This window comes from Pelodiscus sinensis, chromosome 17, assembly GCF_049634645.1.
Source record: "Pelodiscus sinensis isolate JC-2024 chromosome 17, ASM4963464v1, whole genome shotgun sequence".
Lineage (NCBI taxonomy): Eukaryota > Metazoa > Chordata > Testudines > Trionychidae > Pelodiscus > Pelodiscus sinensis.
In genome coordinates, this window is record NC_134727.1 from 13,018,615 (window position 1) to 13,038,518 (window position 19,904).

The 19,904-nt window shown below is 45.7% G+C and overlaps 1 protein-coding gene across 2 annotated transcripts in view; it reads right to left on the reverse strand.

Annotated features, from left to right (window-relative positions):
- The window catches only part of GABRG2 (gamma-aminobutyric acid type A receptor subunit gamma2), a 57,480-nt gene that overhangs the window by 2,773 nt on the left and 34,803 nt on the right, over window positions 1–19,904 (reverse strand). The window contains exons 7-9 of one of the 2 annotated variants that reach the window (XM_075900191.1): window positions 2,410–2,562; window positions 1,526–1,731; window positions 149–172 (exon numbers count right to left, since the gene is read on the reverse strand). In XM_075900191.1, the coding sequence (XP_075756306.1) occupies window positions 149–172; window positions 1,526–1,731; window positions 2,410–2,562 (383 nt within the window). The remainder of the gene's footprint in view (window positions 1–148; window positions 173–1,525; window positions 1,732–2,409; window positions 2,563–19,904) is intronic. The other variant, XM_006111193.4, reaches the window with a different exon arrangement.

The window sequence follows — 19,904 nt, forward strand, 5'->3', positions numbered from 1 at the left end:
AAAAATCTGTAGCCATTCTACTTATTTAAGAAAGTGCTCTGCGTAGAATGATGAATATCTAATATATAATTATTTAATGTGTCATTAAGAACTAACAGTTGAATTCAGCATTAGCATGCAGTATATTTTCATTCGTAAAACGTTATACCTTGAAGGAAAACATCCGAAGAAGCTTTTGTATTGTAGACAGAAAAGAGAATCAGAATATTTAAATTAAAGACAGGGGAAAGAAACAAAAAGAGACAAAAAAATATAAATTAAAAATACTTCTTAAAGAAACTAATTTTGAAAAATGGTAAATTATAAACAGGAACATGGTTTGCCTTAAAAGCTGTCCCACAGATCGTTTTAAAATTAGACGCTAACTGCCAACGTAGCTCCTATGCAAAAAGATCGCCAATGTTCGTCAAAGTAATAGGGAAGCCTACTTCCATCTATTCACTATTCGTTAAGCCATCAGTTTCAAATGATTTGACCGAAGAGTCTAGGGCGCTGTATGAGTTACATTTCTTAATGTGCTTAATCAGAAATTGGCGAATTCTCCAGAATGCTTTTTTTTTTTTGGTAACACAGCAGATCATTAAGCCAACGAGTCCTTTTAATCGTTGCTACTGAAAAGTGGCTCTCCTCTAGAGGCTAGGTGCGTGAAGGCGGTAGGAGCGCAAATTGTTCCATTGAAACGAGCCTGCTGGCGCTCTGTATGTATGCACCTTAAAGGTCTCATATGCCTTACGTCACATGCCTACAAAAAATTTTGTTGCCCTAGCAGAATAGAGTTCTTTAGCAGCTAAATGATCATTGTGGACCGCATTAAAAAGCATATAGTCTAACAGTAATGCACGGACAACACACATATTGCTAATGACATTCACTGGGGCTAGTATAAGGAACGTTTACTATTTACAAGTGACACTTACATGTACGCAGCTTACCTTCTGAGGTTAAAGAATTTTAAAAAAACACAGTACAGTAAGTAAACTAAAACAAGACAAGACGGAATGGAAAAATACACAGGGCTTTGCAAGAAATACATTTTGTACTTTGTAACATAAACTACTCTGTATTCTTGGTACTAGCTTTGTCGTGCCTCAAACACTGGGTCATCCATGATTGACGCGACCAGAGAAAAAAATTGTATTAATCTCATAGAGGATAATAATCACTAAATAGTGGAATAGCTGAATGTGTAACTCTGGTTTGTACAGCTAACCAGCTCTGTCTCTAACCAGACAAGCACTGTATCAGGAGTAGGTAATGGTTAGCTATAGCTTGTGAACGCATGCTTTTTGGTGATAGTTTTAACTTCGGGTGGAGCCTTCCACTAATAAAAATTACTCTCTAGAGTCCCAGACAACTTTAAGATCCTTGAGTGCGTTTGCATTCCTGTCTTCATCACCCATGCTTCTAGATAGAGCATCTAGTAGCATAAAGAAAATAGGCTATTAATGCTGTGTAAAAAAAAATAAAAGCATAATTAAAATTTATGCAATGACATCTTCAATATCAATTATAAAATCATACATACTGGGTTTTTCTTCTTTTTGTCTTTATCCTTGCTTGGCTTTCTGTTGCTGACAAAATAATGCAGGGTGCCATACTCCACCAGAGCAGAAAAAACAAAAATGAAACAAACTGACACAAAAAGGTCCATTGCTGTCACATAAGAGACTTTGGGGAGCGATTTACGAGCAATTGTACTGAGTGTGGTCATTGTCAGGACAGTTGTAATACCTGATGAGGAAATAACATTGAACAAAGGCATATTACTATTCAATGCACTTCTAATACATGCCATGGTTTGACTAGACTAGGGGAGCTAGCCAGACTTGACTACAGGGGTCGGGGGCAAAAATCCGGAACGTCGTTATCCTTTAAAATTGGATATGCTGAAATTGGGGACAGGACAGAGAGCGACTTAAGAAACATCTCAGTGGAATGCAGCTATTTACAAATCTTTACCATCTGTCATCCCTCTGACCTATAATTACCATTATATTTCAAAGACTATCGGTATGTCAATGCGTTGGATGTTTTGTGTGAAAACCCAGCCAGAAAAAATGTTCTTTGACCAGTCTACGACAAAAAAAAAAAAAAAAAAAAAAAAGGCCTATCAGAAAACTATGGTTAAGTTTTCAACTAGCTGTTAGAAAGTTTAAAAAAGTCTAGACAGTCACGCGTATGCAGGCAGCCACAGTATTGACGTGTGCAAGCGGTGTGTACACACAGCACACTAAATGGGGGCCTAAGTTACACAGCTATTGCTTGACGATATATTCTAATTGGAATCTAAATATCAAATAAAATTCTTTCATATATGCCGCAGAGAACAGAATTCTAAATTTGCATGCAGCGAAACCCATATACGGGAATGCAATGAAAGATATCGCGCACTATAGCCCAGGAACTCACCAAGAGATGTTCTGGCAGGAACAGCATCCTTGTTAATCCAGAAGGAGACCCAGGACAGCACAACAATAAGTGTGCAGGGGATATAGGTCTGGATAGTGAAATAACCCATTCTTCGGCTTAGGTCAAAGTAAACTGACATAACTACATAGTCCCCTGCAAAATAATAATTAAACTATTATGAAAACTATTTTCATTTAAAAAACCCCTAATGCTTCAACATTTTTAATAGGCTGAGAAAATGAGTTTTGATTTTTTTTGTTGGTGTTATAACACAGGACAATTTTACTTAGGTGACATGATTTGCTATTGGATACTGAATCACATTCGTGTCTATGGTAGAGAACGAAATAATTCGTCATCCAGCAGAATTGACTTACCGAGACTTGCGCTCATAAATTTATTTACTGTGCGAAAATGCAGAACTATAAACCCTGCTATCAAGGCGCCAAAACATAGGAATTGCTATGAATAAAAAAGGCTATGGAGTCAAAAGTTGTATGTGGGTTTTCCTGAGAGGCCATTGGCGCAAAAATGTTGATGCTTACAGAGTATATGACAAAAAAGCAGTAGATTAAGGCAATTTTTGTAGCACTATAGGAAGGACAATGACCAAAACGTTCTTGTGCTAAGGAGAGTGCATTATCAGGCACTTTGCTTTTGCACACTTAAGTGTGGCCATGCTGTACCGCTCAGCGCACATTTGCTGTATCCGTCATTATAGTACAAGGAAAGAATAAACTACCTGTGTATCATTAGCCTATGACAAACTAATAAAAAAAATTGGCTAAATCATACGGCTTTATCGCAGCTTAATTCTATTATCAGAAAGTTAACGCTATAAATGAGCTAGAAAAGTCACAATCCATTATTTGGCAATTTTCTGAAATTGGGTTCTGCTTTATTAGTAACACCGCTAATATACGTTAGGTATGTATTTATTGACTGTAGCAGTTCAAACGGGCATTCAAGTTCTGAAGAATCTTGAGATAGTTTTATTCAGCTGGAAGCATTTTCGGGAAGCATGTGCTCGTAAACAAGACTCAAAAGGCATTCTGGTGTCTCACACCCCTGAATAATTCAAGCTCTGGGACATTTGGAGGAAAAAAAATGACCCTTGAGGAAGAAGTAGTTGCACGTTGAAGGCTAAAATGCGAAGCTATTGATCCATGAACGTGGTCAGTGGGAGTACGTGTCTCATGTTTAAAAGTATTTAACGCCTTGTGAGTACTTCAAAAATGTATTTAGCACTGTTCGTAACGAAGGCGTATCTATGACCGACAACACTACAGTGACATTAGGACAATCTGGGTCCACTTCCACCTCTACTACAGAATTGGTATAGAAAAAACTGGCGTCAAGCTATTGAATACAGCCACAGTTCTTTTAATAAAATGTAACTCTAACACACATTTCCTCTGAGACCAATTTGCTGATCTTATTTTGGGGAAGATGAGGAGAGCGAGAGAGAGAGCAGATTTGTCCTCACCACTACTGAAAAAAGGGAATTGAAATCACTGGACTGCAATATGCCGTTACTGGTCTTGGCTAACTTGTTACTCTTACATACAGTGACTCAGCCTCAAAATCGGTCCCCAGTTTTAGTGGATACGCTGCAAGTGGTCACTCTTGAAACAGATCAAATTTCATTTGGAGCACTCGTCCACTTTCTCTATGGACCCTATCTCTTAACTTGCAACCTATCTGGCCCATTCCCCCTGCCCCTCCTTTTTAGCATCATCAGCCAATTTACTACCTATGCATGAGATTGCTGAGCTTGCCAGTTTTTATGTTTTAGCTTTCTGGCAAGATTTACTGTTACCTATGAAAAACTTTCCTAGAGTAGAAGTTTTTCACTTTCCCTCACCGTCTCCCATTGCCACAGATCCAGTTACATTGTCACAGAAGAAAATCATCACTGAGCACTTTCATTTCTACCAAGTGATTCAAAATAGAACTCGCCAGACGAGCTTCCCATTACCCAATTGTATAAAAGTGTGAGCAATTAATCCCGATAGCAGCAAGAGCACACGCCTCCAGCCAGTAGAAAAGAATGGTTATTGCTACTCCAGGATATAGCACAGCAAAGACATGACTCGCCAATCCCCTTCCCCCTCCCCCCCCCCCGGGCTGTGCTTACAGACAGTGCCCAGGAGGGGGTCATCCGCAGCCCAAGCACAGCAACTAGTAAAGTAATGACATTACATCACAGGATCCTTTACAAAACAAAACAAATTTTGTAAATTAAATATTTGTTTTCTTAATGAGAAACTATGCAACTCGAATTTGCAATGGGACGTTTTCGTGACAAGAATGATTTGGTACCATAATATGCAAAATGTAACAGGCCACTTACATTTTTGTTGATTTAGTGGCTTGATTTTGTTGATTTATGTAAAGTCAAATGATACTCATTTGGGAGATTGCTAACACCAACATTTATCATCAATATATGCCCACTTAAAAAAAATCTTTTAAACTACCATATGCTAATAAGTAAATCTGAGAATTTTGGCATTAAACGTATACTTGGATTTGTTCAGCCAGTTAAAGAACCTGCTAATTTTTGAAAATATCGTTAAATGAGAGAATAACGTATTCTTTTATGTGGCTCTAGGGCACCATACTGCTACTAAGAAAACCCATTAATTAGTCTTCCTCATATGCTGTCCAACGTTTGTCTGCCTCTGGTAACAGTTTTTTAAAAATATGGCTGAACGATTGTGACAGAAATAAATAACTGCACAACTTACTCACAATGATCAATTACAACTAGAGTCCATGATAAAAAGGTTTTGTGTGTGTGTGTTTGTCTTTGTTTTGGTAATTGATGCAGTCTGGCGTTGCTAGAGCTCATCATGGTGGCGTAACAGAGGCATTGGTTAGGCTACTTTGTAATATGCTTTACTGCCACTTGCATCATAGTACCGTCTCCTCATTACATGCTAGCTAGAAAACTGCAACAATAATCACTAACGCTAGAAATATTTTAAGCTCGGACGTATCGTTATTTCAAGCGGTTTGCTATTAAAAGTAAAAAAAGAAATTCTTTTACTTATCCTATCTCCTAGGAATACGTGTTCTCTAGGAGTTTATTATACAGATGGAAAAGTCCTTTGGAATTCTTCAGTTATTTAGTGTTTACAAAATTTTAAAAAATGGACCTGTTATTCTATCGTGCATTGTCACTAACATTTGAACGCCGCAAAACCTAAAAATACTGCCACACATTGATAGCTATACAACTTGCTCTAGTTTGGCATATTTTTAGTAACAGTATCGATAGCTAAAAGCCACAGCTTGCGATTATTGCAGCTAGACTAAAAATACAGCTCGACAAAAATTGCCAGCTCGACAAAAATTGGGTGCTCAGATTCCCAGAAAGCCTTTTGGAAAAGACCTTCAAGCAAGTTTGTGATGCAAACTATTCATGGTTTTAAAGTATGGGCTGCCTGCGCTAAGGACAGCGGCATGTTGATCGTCTTTCACCACGATGTTTGTCCAGCACACTGACATCCTTACACTCCAGTGGAACCATTCAGTAAAAAAGTGCCACTAATTTACCCACACTGCATACATAAGCATAAAATAGGTCAAAGACAATTCAGCATTTCCCCCCGCCCAGGTTTTTACCTGCATAACCAGCAGAGATTCTAGTATTAAATTCCATCGCAAGAAATGTTAATGAATCTTTCACTTGGTAAGAAGAAAGTTATTAGCATTCTCATACGTCTTCATGAGCATATACTCAGATGACTAAGACTTTTTGCGTTAGTTAGCCTGTTTTTTGTGAGCAACTTTTCACAATTGTGAACCAAGATGTCCCAGAGCTAATCTTAGCTTTTAATTTCTACAATGATTATTTGTTTTTATGTCTATTATTATTATTTAGATGCATTATTAGAGCAGGTGGAACCCACATTCTGTTCCAGACTCTGTGCGGTCCATACACAGCACCTTGAAATGTTAGAGCGCAGCAGGTTCTAAAACACACACACACACACACACACACACACACACACACACACACACGTCTGAATGGTCAATGCTACCTGAGCAAATCTGAAATAATGTTCTCACCAGATACAAAATTGATTATGTATATTAGTTTCGCACAGAGTCATGCGAACTACAGGCTGCGTTCGCCTACCCTCTTCCTGAAACAGTCTGCAGCACACTAACAGCATCCTCAGTTCTAGCACCATCAGTTCCTCCAGCGACTGGCTATGGCAAGCTTTGCATCTGTGCTTCAGGAAACCATATAAAATGAACATGGCATTTAATAAAACTTGTTCAAAAGAAAACCAATATAACTCTTCATTTTGAGCCAAAGGGGACGGTACTTGAGCTTTCGCTCTCAGAAAATATTTTCTCTCTGAGGCGAAAGTATTTTTAAAAAAAGCAACACTGGACCAAGCGCACTACCGTAATGTTGGCCCTACGAGGTCGGTAGTGGCCTGATGAAAAGTAGGAGCACGCCTTTCAAATTCTGCAGACCTTTAGTTTGAAATAATAGTCTTGCTAATAACAACTCTCGCTTATAAATTTGGCTTTATTTTGAAATAAACTCCTAACTAGACTAGGATTCTATGTCATAATTCAATTCTGAGCATGAAACGAGCAGCGGACTAAATCTGGCCCACCTAGTTCTTTCATCTAGCCCACAAAGCAGCTCCTGTCCCGGCCCACTCTGAGCCTATAGCTTCCTCGCGGCCACAAAGCAACGCATGTGTGGCGGGTGGGGGTCAAGAGCTGCAAGCTAGTTCAATACCAATAGACCTTGCAGCGTTTGGTGTATGGCCTGGGAGCTGGGGAGAAATGAGCCCTTCCAACTGCTTTCATTTAAAGGGCAGCAAGCATTTGTGTGTCCTCTCTTTTTAATGGAAAAACCCGCCTTTACTGTTTATAGCTCAAAACACTTGCCATTGCTTAAACTAAAGGGAGCGGGTGATTTGTCTGTGTACAGATTAACTCAGTATTCACGTCAGTAATAGAGCATGCCATCGACTAATTTCAAGGTTTCCCTGTAGCGTGGACATATTAATTGGCATGTGTTAAAGCGCTAATAAGTTCAAAATAATATTTAGTGCAAACGTGGCCTAAGTAAGCTGGAAAAACTGACTTCTGTTTACAGAAATGTGCTAAATAGGGTGCCCCCAACTGTTTACAGCACTTCACGAAGCAAATAATTTGTTTTTTATGAGATATTATGAGGAAATACAAATATTCCTTCATTGGCTTATATTTACAGATTGCCCCAACGTGGGCGGGGTGTCATACAAGAAGCAAGTACTTCATTATCCTTATCCTGCAGCTCTTTAGCAATATGAGCTAGATATTTTCGTAATAGTTTTCCACTCTGTTCAGTGGCAATGGCAACTCATGTAAGGACTAATTGTCTTTTTTTAGCTAAGTGGCTTATTAGCAAAATAAAGACTTGGGTTATGTCTACACTACAGCACTAATTCGAACTAACTTAGTTCGAATTAGTTAATTCGAACTAAGCTAATTCGAACTAACGCATCTAGAACTAAAAACTAGTTCGAATTAGCATTTTGCTAATTCAAACTAGCATGACCACATTAAGTGGACCCTGAACAGGGCTTAAGGATGGCCGGAAGCAGTGCCGGCAGGGGATCAGAGGAGGACTTAGAGCGTGGAGATGCTGTCTCAGGCTAGCCGAGGGCTGCGCTTAAAAGGTCCCGACCCCCACCCCGGACAGACAGTTCTCAGCGGTGCCCTGCTTGCAAAGCAGTCCTGGCTTGGATTGCCCGGAGTACCCACACTGGGCACATCACAGCACTCGGCCATCAGCCCGGCTGCACTTGCCGCAGGCTGCCATCTGGGGAGAGGGGGCAATTGGGGGGCTGCAGGACAGCTTCCACCCCCAGAAACCCGCAGAGCCAGCCCAGTCCTCCCCATCGGGGGCTCATACCCCATTCCTCCCTCACCTCCTTTCACTTACCCTTCCCTAGCCCCTTTTCTTGATGTACAAAATAAAGGACAATTGTGTTCAAAAATGGAATCTGTCTTTATTGAAAAATAACTGGGAAAAGGAGGTGGGAGAGGGGAAGAGAGAGTCTGGGAGAGGGGAGGGCAACTAAAATGATCAGGGGTTGGGAACAGGTCCCATATGAAGAGAAGCTAAAGAAACTGGGACTTTTCAGCTTAGAAAAGAGGAGACAGAGGGGGGACAGGATAGAGGTCTCTAAAAGCAGGAGTTGGGTGAAGAGGGTGCATACAGAAAAGTTCTTCATTAGTTCCCATAAAAAAGGAATAGAGGACACCAAAGGAAAGGAATGGGTAGCAGGCTTCAAACTAGTAACAGAAAGTTGTTCTTCACAAAGCAAAGAGTCAACCTGTGGAACTCCTTGCTGCAGGAGGCTGTGAAGGCTACAACTAGAACAGAGTTTAAAGGGAAGTGAGATCAAGTCATGGAGGCTGGGTCCATGGAGTGGTATTAGCCAGGGGGTAGGAGTGGTGTCCCTGCCCAAGGTTTGTGGAAGGCTGGAGAGGGATGGCATGAGACAAATGGCTTGGTCACTGTCTTTGGTCCATCCCCTCCAGGGTCCCTAGGGTTGGCCGCTGTCGGCAGACAGGCTACTGGGCTAGATGGACCTTTGGTCTAACCCAGGACGGCCATTGTAAGCTCAGGGCTCAGGGTCGGGGGTCTCAGTGGACCCTCTTGATTTTCATGCACACCTGCTCCTGGGTGGCCCGGCTGGCAGCTCTCCTGCCCTAGCTGGCCACTTTCCTGTGCCTAGTGCGGAGATCATGGATGAGGTCCACGATGTCTGCACTAGCCCAGGTGGGTGCCCGCCTCTTGCGGTCCCGGGCAAGCTCCCGGGAGCCGCCAGCCTGGTCCCGGGAAGAGGGAGAGTGCTGGGGGCCATTGGGTGGGTGGCTCGATCTGTGCCAGGTGCAGGGTCTGCTGGCTGGGTGCTGACAGGCTTGCTCCTGGCACGGGCACCGTAGCCAGCCTGTGCCCCTTTAAGGGCTCCGGGGCTGGGAGGGGGGCATACGAGTTTCCCTGGTGTTGGCCAGAGTGGCCACTAGGGAAACCTGGGGAGGGCTAGCCTCCCACTAGTTCGAATTAAGGGTCTACACAACCCTTAATTCGAACTAGTAAATTCAAACTAGGCTTAATCCTCGTGGAATGAGGATTACCTAGTTCGAACTAAGCGTTCCGTTAGTTCGAATTAAATTCGAACTAATGGAGCGCTAGTGTAGCGCCTATGAAAGTTAGTTCGAACTAACGGACATTAGTTCGAGCTAACTTTGTAGTGTAGACATACCCTTTGTGGTCTTATTTAAAAGACCACAAGGAATTTAAATGGAATTTAAAATGAACAACTTTTTGGAATTTAAAATGAACAACTCATCGTACCTGCAGAAAACGGGCCAGTTCATGTTTAGTGAGTAAGCTGAATTTCATAAGCTATTGTTTCCCATTCAGACGAGACTGCTATATTTAATGGTTCATGCTCATATTTCCATATCTAAATAACTGAGAATGAGAAGTAGCCTAAAACTTTTACCAACTCAAAATAACATCATGTGTTGAACTAGATATTTACTAATGTACTTAACTGCATGTATAGTCTTTACCTAAAGGGTATTATATAGGGAATGTTCCAATTTCCTTTTAACTTTGTCGTTCTAGTTTAGCATTATTGTGAAACACAATTCAATGTAAACGCTAGACCCAATGCAGCTATGGAAACAGTGGTCAGCTTTCTCTTGGTCTCTTTAAAAAAACAGTTCGGGCTCAGGGTTTTTTTTTTTAATATCGTTGTTCAGTATTGGACGATGTTGATTTTATATTATTAACACATAGCGATGTTGTGCAAGGCTAACTCACATGGTTTGTTTGTTTTTTGTTGTTGCACTGCAATCTATTTAGTCAGTCTTTTCAATTCAAACACCATTATGAAAAATACTGAAGTCACATAAAGCTGAGATGCTTGCAAGTGCATTCATAGCGTGAAGCGATTTATTTGCGCAAGAACAACCTGGAAGTCATATATGGTTATTAAGCAGGACACATACACCAGCGGCCAAACCCATAGTTATTTCATATTAGCAGGCAGACCATCAACATCAAGCATTTCCTCTAATGCTACCATGTTGCATTTTTGGGTTTTTTCTTTTTAAAGATTGACAATTATATTACGCTAACAGCATTAGAAGCAGGAAGGAATTGAGAACAGAAGATGTGGAATACAAAAAAAGCACGACAGAGAAACAATCATGGATGAAACTAAATAGAGAAGGTCAGGAAGAGCAACCCGGCACCCCCCGTCAATCGTAAGGCAAAATTCTTCACGTGGCAGTATCTCATACACCTGGAGCTGTAGTTTGTAAGTAGCTTCCAAGCCCCTAGAAGGCAGTGCAGAAAGTTTTGGTGGTGGGCGGCATTCATGGCCTACTCAAGACACTGAAGGACCTGGCGCATAAGGATGGTCTTTGTCTCTGTTCCTCCCTAATGCTGTCCTAAACAGTGGAGTATGCTCTGCCACATCTCCTCCTGCTCCTTCCCCCCAGGTAGTGCAAATTCTATTGCCGCTGGAGAGGTATGGGGGAGAAGAGTCATTTCTGGTGCCCCTCCCCTCCATTAAGTGTCCCAGAAGAGGTAAACTATACTGTGGAGGAGACCCAGTGATTTTTGACCTTGGAAATGGGACACATCCAAAAGTACCAGGTGCTGGTGGCCCTGATGGTCTGTACTCTGGTCACCATTCCTCCATATGTGCCACCAGCAATGCCACTTGGGCCCACAGCCAGACGACTATGTCGGTTACTCTTGTTGCCATGACAAGACAGAGCCCATGGAAGAGAGGGTGACAGGCTCAGTGATGGCACTCGCGCAGCGCGTATCCTGGGTAGAGGTTTTGTTTTGTTTTCTCCAGACATTGCCATCCTCTGTCATCCTTCTCCTGACCTTTACAGCTGCTTCGTCCGCCTCTAAATGCCAGCGTCCTCGGTTTGGAGGGAGTGGGAGCTCACCATGGGACAGCACTGCAAGTGGGCCTCGGCCTCAACCCGTCCCATTAAACCTGCTGAAGGGGAGACTACCCTCTTCAAGCCTCTGGACTTGGATGTCAGAGCTCAGCGCTTCTTCTGAGTCCTCAGCTGCTTCACTGTACTGGGCGACTGCTGTCCTTGCACTTCCTCCTGACATTCCCTGCAGCAAATGATGCCTCCCTCTGTCCCCTCTTCTTTTATGGCCTCTGCTCAAGGAGCACCAATGAAGACTAGCACGCAGTGGAATCACCTTCCTCACTAAGGAGGGCCTAATCGTGACGCGCGCTGCCTCAGACGGGGATCATGTCACTCTAAAGGGATGACAGCTTACTTCTCCTGCTTCCTCTAACCCATCATGCTCCCATCTTCCTGCCTTCGAGATCCCCCCTTCCCCCCCCCCCCGCCCAGGGTTTGGCCATCTTTCTGGCCAAGAGTAAGTACTACTTTGTCTGTGGCTATTGAACCCCTGGGTGCTTCTAGTGGTGAGAGTTCCCAATCGTCTCCTGGCGCTGTGGCCTCTGTCACTGCACTGCGTCGTGGTGTTGGTGTTTATATGATCAAACCTCTCAAGTGATTAGCTGCATTAGTCTGTAACTTTAAAAATGGGTGGTCCTGTGGCACTTTAGTCCACACTTGTACTTTACATGAAATTTGGCCACATGTGTTTGCTTGTCTAAGTGATGCATCTACTAGAATGTCTGTTTCAACAATGTAAAGATGGCTAATGTCAATTTTAGTACTATTGCTTTTGCGCTCTTCCTGGTGAGCTCTTCCTGGTGAGCTCAAAAAGCAATGGGAAAAGTTGCAAAAGTTTCCTGTTTGGTCGCCACTGGAAGTGCATTCAGAGTAATCTGCACATATGGCGATGCCTTCTTGATTAAGCCGATCAAAAATTCAATGTCTTTGTATACATCTACACCCACAGTGTTACCATGGACACAATGGTATGTCTAGACGATCTTCGACCTCATTCAGGCATGGGGAGATGATTGCATACTCTCCCAGGTCCACAGCAGCAAGCAGGAATGTTGGCATTTATGGCTAGAGTGCAAGCGGTCTGGTGGATAAAGTCTCTTCCAAACACACACACACAACAGCGCTGGGTTTAAAAAAAAATCAAAGACCTGTAGCTACCATGCGGTGAAGGAGGCATGTGGATGGTTTGGTGCAGTATTAGTAAAACTGCATGCTAATTGCTTCTAGTATGAGCAGTTAGATGCCATTCGGGGAGTGGAGGGACACCAGCTTCCTCAGCGTGGTCAATGGAGTCCGGCCAACTGGAGTACTTACTGGAAGCAGTAGACATGAAAGCACGGTGGCAGAGGGGGAAGAGGAGGACACTAGCGAGTCAGCGAGCCCCAGATCATTATGGAACTATGCCCCTCCTCTCAGGAGCTCTCCCAGAACATCACCGATCCCAGGGAGGCCATGTCCATTAAGCTCACAAACTTTTTTAGTATAAGTGGGTTAAGGGTGTGTTGGTCAGTTTACTCAATGCCTGCACACAATGAGGCGGTGGATGCAAGATCATAGCGTTACTTTGTCTGCAGATGGACCAGGCGTCTTCTCTGCACAACTCCATGAAGCTCTCACATGAGACTGCCTTGATCCCTCTGACAAGTTTTTTTGGTGAGGCCAGCCTTCTGTCCTCCTCTGCTTTATAAGCAAAGCCACCAGTATCATTGAACCACAAAGCAGTGTAGCATTCAGTCAGCATCTGCGCCCACTCACTATGCCTGAGTCAGTAACGGCAGGTATCCCTCATAACAATGTGGTGGAAGGAAAAGGGACCTTCTCCCAGGAAGCTATGTTCCCCACTCCTCCCCCAGCAGTTTTCCTGGGAAGCTACATGTGTCAGAACTGTGCATGGGCACGACACAGCAGGAAGCAGCCTTGACCCATTCCCGCCTCCCCACATAGGTTCCTGGCCTTTGCTGGCAAAGAAATATGGACCCAGCATGTGCCAGAACTATGGGCCAGTGGGGGGGGGGGAGGGGAATCACTTCCTGCCCTACCACCTACAGGCTTATTCTCTGGCTGGCCCCTTAACGTGCCTGTCTCTGGACTGGCTCCTCTGGACTTGGACCCAATTAGCTTCAAAGAACCCTCTGAAGTGCCCTTTTTAAAGAAAACATTTGCTCAATGAGTAAATAGGTTTCCTAATATGGATGGTCTACTTCAGAGTCCAGTCAATTCTTCCCCTCAACGAATACACTGATTTACACTATGAGTCTAATTCAACTACATGAGCTTATCTAGTGAAAGTGTGCCCTTAAAGACTAACCAACATAAACATGTTTATTACCAAAGCAGGTCTTGCAGTCATCCATAATAGTTGTTCTTTGCTAATTAGGACTCTATAAGCAGCAACTGAACTGGTTTTAAAATCTGGCCGCGTCGTCAAACCCTGACTGCCACTAGACTAGAGTAAGCGCCTTCTTAAAGTCCACCTAAATTCATTGAAAGGCAAACTTGATCTCAAAAAGCCTGCGTTCACTAAGGCACTCTTTTAGTCTCAAGGTTCTTTTTGACCGGCAGGACAAGTCATTTTTTGAGTGACACAGCAAGCCTGATCAAAGACTAACATGGCTAAATTGCTGTCATTGAACTTTCACCAAGGATGTCATCACTGAAATCTTTACCATTTTTCTCCAGAGGCAGCCACTGAAATATATAAAGTTCTCAGTATCGTAATGACTGCAAACATAAATCGAATACCTATCAAAATACATAGAACCATACGCATACAGACATTTCCCAATCAATAAAATCCTTTAGTCAACAAACTCTGACTTTCCTCCGTAAAAAGATAATAAATTTAAAAAGTCTTACTGCTTTTATGCACTAACAATAATGGCCAGGCAAACGCACAACAGTAAAAGATGTACAATATGGCTGTGCATTGGCTATAATATACGTCTTGTTAGCCGGGGGAGTGGCGGGGGGGTCCTTCTCAGCACACAGCATTTCATTTCAGAAAACAAAATTATGGAATTGTAGTATGCATAGCTGCAACTATTGTGGGTGCTTTAGTCGAAAGGAGCCACTGAACGGTGTTTTTACTGAAAGAATAATATTTACTTATCGCAACCAGCATGATGACTGCAGCGCAAGCTTTGCTGCATCAGGTCAAAAAAGAATAGGGCTCAATTCCCTGGATGCCGTGTTCTATTTCATAAGTGTAATTATATTAGCATGAGGCACATGATTATTATACCATGGCGTTAGCTCCTTTACTACTGATAACAATGTGACTATTAGTGACTTCATTTGCCATAGGAGCAGAGCTATGGTGATTACAACAATTTCAGCCTAGAGTATAGACTGAGCGCCTTTTAGTCATGGACCGACTAGTATTAATGTAAGTCATGTCTTTTCTCACTGTGGTCATGAAATGTTGTGCACTTGCTTAAGGCACCTGCCAGGACTAAGCAGATTTGAATTAAATTGACTTTAATTATTCTTCCTGGATCCCTGAGGGTCACATCGCGAGGCGAGTTTGCTGCCTAGAGGCTTTTTAGCTGCCACATCCCATGAGGCTCTATTCACCTTCTTTTCAATTTATATGAGCGTCATATAAGGAAAGTTATGGACGCCAATACTAGCAAATGAAACACTGTGTTTTACAGAAACTTCCTGTCAAACAGCTTTCACAACAGCTGAAAGCAATTATTTTACACTACTGAGGAACAGGAGACAAGCATCTATAGCTATGCGAAGACATAAGTGATGTCAGTGGAAAAAGGGAATGTTCATACTGAACAAGTGCTGCCTGACAGGCTGGTGCGTATTCTTGGGCCCTGATGTAGATTGTTAGCCGTTACAATAATAGGATACAATAATAGCAAAAGCCAAAATATGGAATAAGCGAAAGCAGCATACCAAGTATGATGAGGCTAGCTTTTATCTTTTAGGCAGAGTTCTTGAATTAATGACCTTACAGATGGTTGGACAGACACACATTCTAGTTCTATAGATTAGGCGACAGAAAAAAAGAGCCATGTAAAAATGAGCCTCTGTAAATTTTAACACATATGGTTCATTATTCATAATTTTATGGAAAAATTTGACATTCGTTAGGAAATGTTTGCTATGGAGCGTCACTGCTCTTGTTTCCTATTGTAGGCATGCTCACATGAATAAGCAGTGCTGCACTTCCCTGACGGGAGTAGATGACCTTCTGAGGTCCCTTCCAGTCATACATCTACTTTTTAATGCCTTAGGAGTAGTCAGACAAAAACATTTAAGCTGCTAGATGACTTGAGAATTACTGTATTATTGCGGTTTCGGGCTGTCTTTTTCTGGCAGCACCCCAGGGACCGCCGGTGCCAGTTGACACAAGCAGGCTCCCACCCTGCCCCTCCCTAATCACCAGTCCCGGCGAGGCAGGGGATGAGAAAGAGCTGCCCAGTAGGTCAGCGGAGGAGGAGAAGGACCAGGGGCGCAGTGTCACCCTGCACATGGAATTCCTGTCAGGCAGTCCGGATGTCTCCTGTGCATCATTGGAGGCTGGGGAAGGATCCACTGGTGAGTGTTGCACTTTGCACTCATAAGAGTGGGGGGGGGGAGGGGTAAGGCGCTGGGAGAGGAGGGGGAGGGAGGGTCACTCAGGCAGCGTGAGCTGCATGCTGCGCACCATACCAGTATGCAGCACGTGCAACCACATTCAGCCTGGTGACTGAGCAGCATGTGGTCATAGCAGGCAGCTCCAGGACACGTGCTCCTCGCACACATCCAGACCGGCGGGTGGGGGGTGTAGGGTGGATGCTGACTGGAATCAGCCAGGGCCCTAGGGGCTCAGGCCAGATCTCACACCGCCTAAAAGGTGCAGCACACAGAACAGCACACTGTTCCAGGCCTGGGCTGTGTGGCCCAGCCAGCTGCTCCTGGGAAAAGCGCCCCTACACAGCCCTGTGAGCATGCCCCCCCCCCACACTGAGCCCCTCATCTGCTCCCTATGCCTTGGCTGCCCCTCCCCCTCTGCCCCCAAGGTAAAGCCTTCCTGCTGCCACACATGTCCCTGGGCTATGTGTTTGAGGGTTAGCGAGAGGGGGAGAGGGGAAGCCTTCAGGCCGGCCATAGGGCCACCTCAGTTTTGCTGCAAGGATGGTACGCTCCCCCAGTCTTCCCTGGGTCTGTCCATGACACATCCAGGTGATGCCCCGACCACGTCTGCCATATGTGCTCCCAGGCATTGTGTGGGGATTCATCTTGTTCCCTGTCAAACACCACTGATTAGCCCGAAGACTCCCTGGCAAAGAGTTCCACAGGTTAACACAATACAAGCACCTTCCCATCCCCCAAGGGGCCAGGACACAGACCGGTGGTTACAATACATGGCGGAGCACATACAACATAGGGGGAGGGGAAAGGAGTGGGCCCAAGCCACAGTACTGTGGTATCATCTGGGCTCAGGGGCGGAGGGCATGAGGTGCGGGGACTGTGGCCGGACTGGGTGACTGACCCATCATTTCCTCTGTTCCCTGCAGTAGGACCAAGCAGAGTGGGGCCAGCAGCGGGACCAACTCCTTTGGCAGCACGTCCAGGACGTCGAATGGATTGAGGTCACCATCACACGCTAGGTGGATGCGGACCTGGAGTGGCGCCAGCAGCCCTGGGGGCCGCTTCAAGGCCCAGTGCAAGTGCATCGGCAATGCCATCACTGCCCCTTCCCTCTCATGCCAATGCTTGTGCCTCCTCCTCCTACTGCCCTGCCTGCTTCCGCAATGCCCCCTCCTCCAGCCCTTCCTGCATCCATAATGCCCCTACCTCCTGCTCCTGCAATGCCCCTCCTGATGCGCCGCATCCTGCCCACCTCCCCGTGCTGCCTGCCCCAATGCGGCCTGAACCACATGTAGTGGTCGGCCCCCACAGAGGCAGTCGCAGGGGCCACCTCTCCCAGCAGTAGCTCTTTCCTCCTCCTCCTAGTTCAGCCCTCCCCGCCCAGTTCCAGCGCCCGCCATCCCTCCTCCTCCTTCTCCCAGTTCAGAGCCCCCCTCCTCCCACCCTACATCCAATTGTTAAATAACAAAAATTCAAGATGTTGGTTTTTTAAAAAAAGGTGTCATTTATTGGGAGGGCAAGGGGGGGGGGGGTGGGCGGGAGATGTAAAGGGAGACAGAGGCGACCCTACTGTGGGGCCTGGGAGAACATCTCCGTCAGGGCCTCCTGTATGCGCATCCCATCATGGCACCTGGCGGATGGCAGCTGTGTGGGGCTGTTCAAAGGCCTGGCCCTCACCTGCCATGCCACTGCACAATGTTGTGGTGCACTCAGCCACCCCTCCGGAATGATCCGCTCACCCAGCTCATGACAGGTGAGTAAACAGTGAAACTGGGCTTTCAGACCGCCGAAGGCACACGTCACTTGGTTGAGGCAGATGTTGAAGCGTGCCCGATCATGCACTGTTGGCTCTGTGTAACGCCACATCAATAGGGGGTAGGCCATGTCCCCCACAATACATGTGGGCATGGGCATATCCCCAACAGTAAATTCCCACTGGGGGAAGAAAGTGCCCGGCTCCAGCCTGCCAAACAGGCTGGCGTTTCAGCAAATGCTGGCATCGTGTTCCCTGCTGGACCAGCCTGCATAAATGTCTGACGCAGCCACAGTGGTTCAAGAGGGCCTGGAGTACAATGGAGATGTACCCCTTCCTGTTTGTGAAATGGGTTGCTCGATACTCTGGGGCACGGACGGGGATGTGGGTTGCATCCAGGACTCCCCCACAGTTGGGGAACCGCAGGGCAGTGAAGCCAGTCACCATAGCCTCCATGTCGCGCAGGCAGATGACTCACTGGAGCAGGTCGTCGTTGATGACATGGATCACCTGCAGAAGGGTGCACAGAAACACAGAGGAATGCATCACATAAGGCAGGGTGAGTGCATACTGCCTTGCGGGAGGTTCCCCCCCCATGATGCCCTCTGTCCTCACACATACCAGGACCCCCTCGTCCCATGGGCCCTTCCCTCCCATACACACACACCAGCAGGCCTGTTCAAGGGAGGGATGGCCCAAACCCCTAGGTGATGGGGCATTCCTCGTCACCCCCGCATGAAGTGCACCACCCTCCCTCCCCCCAGACTTACCTGCATGACGACAACACTGACAGTGGATCTGCCCATCCCGAATTGGTGTGCCACCAATTGGTAGCTCTCTGGGGTGGCCACCTTCCATATGGCAATGGCAGTGTGGCCAGCTTCCACAGGGATGGGTGCCCGCAGCCAGGTGATGCTTCTCTGGAACACAGAGGCACTCCAGGCACATAGCTCCAGGAACATCTGCTTTCACATCCGAAAGTTCCGGAGCCATTGCTGGTCATCCCATTTCCCCAGGACCAGCAGGTCCCGCCAGTTGGTACTGGTATCCAGTCTCCACAATGGTCTCTCCACAGTGGGGCGACCTGCACCTTGAGGTCCTGGATGATGAGTGTAGGCCGGAAGGGGCCAGAGAAGGGACAAGGACACCCTGGCACAATGGCACAGCAAAAGAGCTGAGGTCCAAAAAACAGCAAATGGCACTAAGGCACAAGTTGTGGTGTCCAAAAAGGCAGAGGGCAACCACAACTAGAACTGCTATAGCTGTCAGTCCCTGCAAGAGGTACTAAAGCACGCATCAGGAGGGAAACATCTGTCCAGGGACATCCCTTTAAGCACGTGTATCAAAGGAGCTCCAGTCCTCCCTCTCCCCGCCCCAAGAAGGGCTAGTGCCCTTTTGCCTTCTCCAAAATGGTTCAGGGCCTGTTTATGTGCAAGAGCGTCCCGCCAATATAAACGCTCTCTTGCGCAACTACTTTAATAGAAGATCACGCCAATGTAAACGTAGCCGAAATGTTTTGCCTTGAAGCCTGTGCCATAATTACAGCTCTGTAATGTCATGTGACAAAATAACATTTAACACGTATTCACTAGCCCAATTCTTCAGCACTGGACATGGTACAGTTGATACTGATCAGGTGCAATTATGCGCATAGGCGGCTTTAAACCATCCTCAACCTAACTATCCTTGAATCTGTGGCTGCTGTTCATTGGGCTGGACCAGCAATACACTTTAGAGCATCTTAACGATTGTGCAGTGGGGACGGTGCCCTTCCACTGATGAAGACACATTTTGGGTCCAGTATCTGGAGGAATCAGAGGCCTGCTCAGGGCTCCCTTCCTGGGATCCTGCACCACCAGCCTCACCTGACCTGGAGGCCGGACTGAGCACATACTCTGGATAGAACCAGAGGACTGGCCTGAGTGCATGCAGAGGGTTGACCCAAGGCCCAGCCTGAATGTCTGCACCAGCCTGCCCCAGAGGACCAGCCTAAACACCTCCACCAGCCATTACCAAAGCACTGGCTGGGATCACTGGACCTGCAAACGGCTGATGACTGGCCTAGACTGCTGGGACCCCAGCTGGACATGACCAGCTGTGACTCCTTGAGTGACATGCTAGATACCCAGGTAGGTGCTGAGCGGGTGAAGGCAAACGG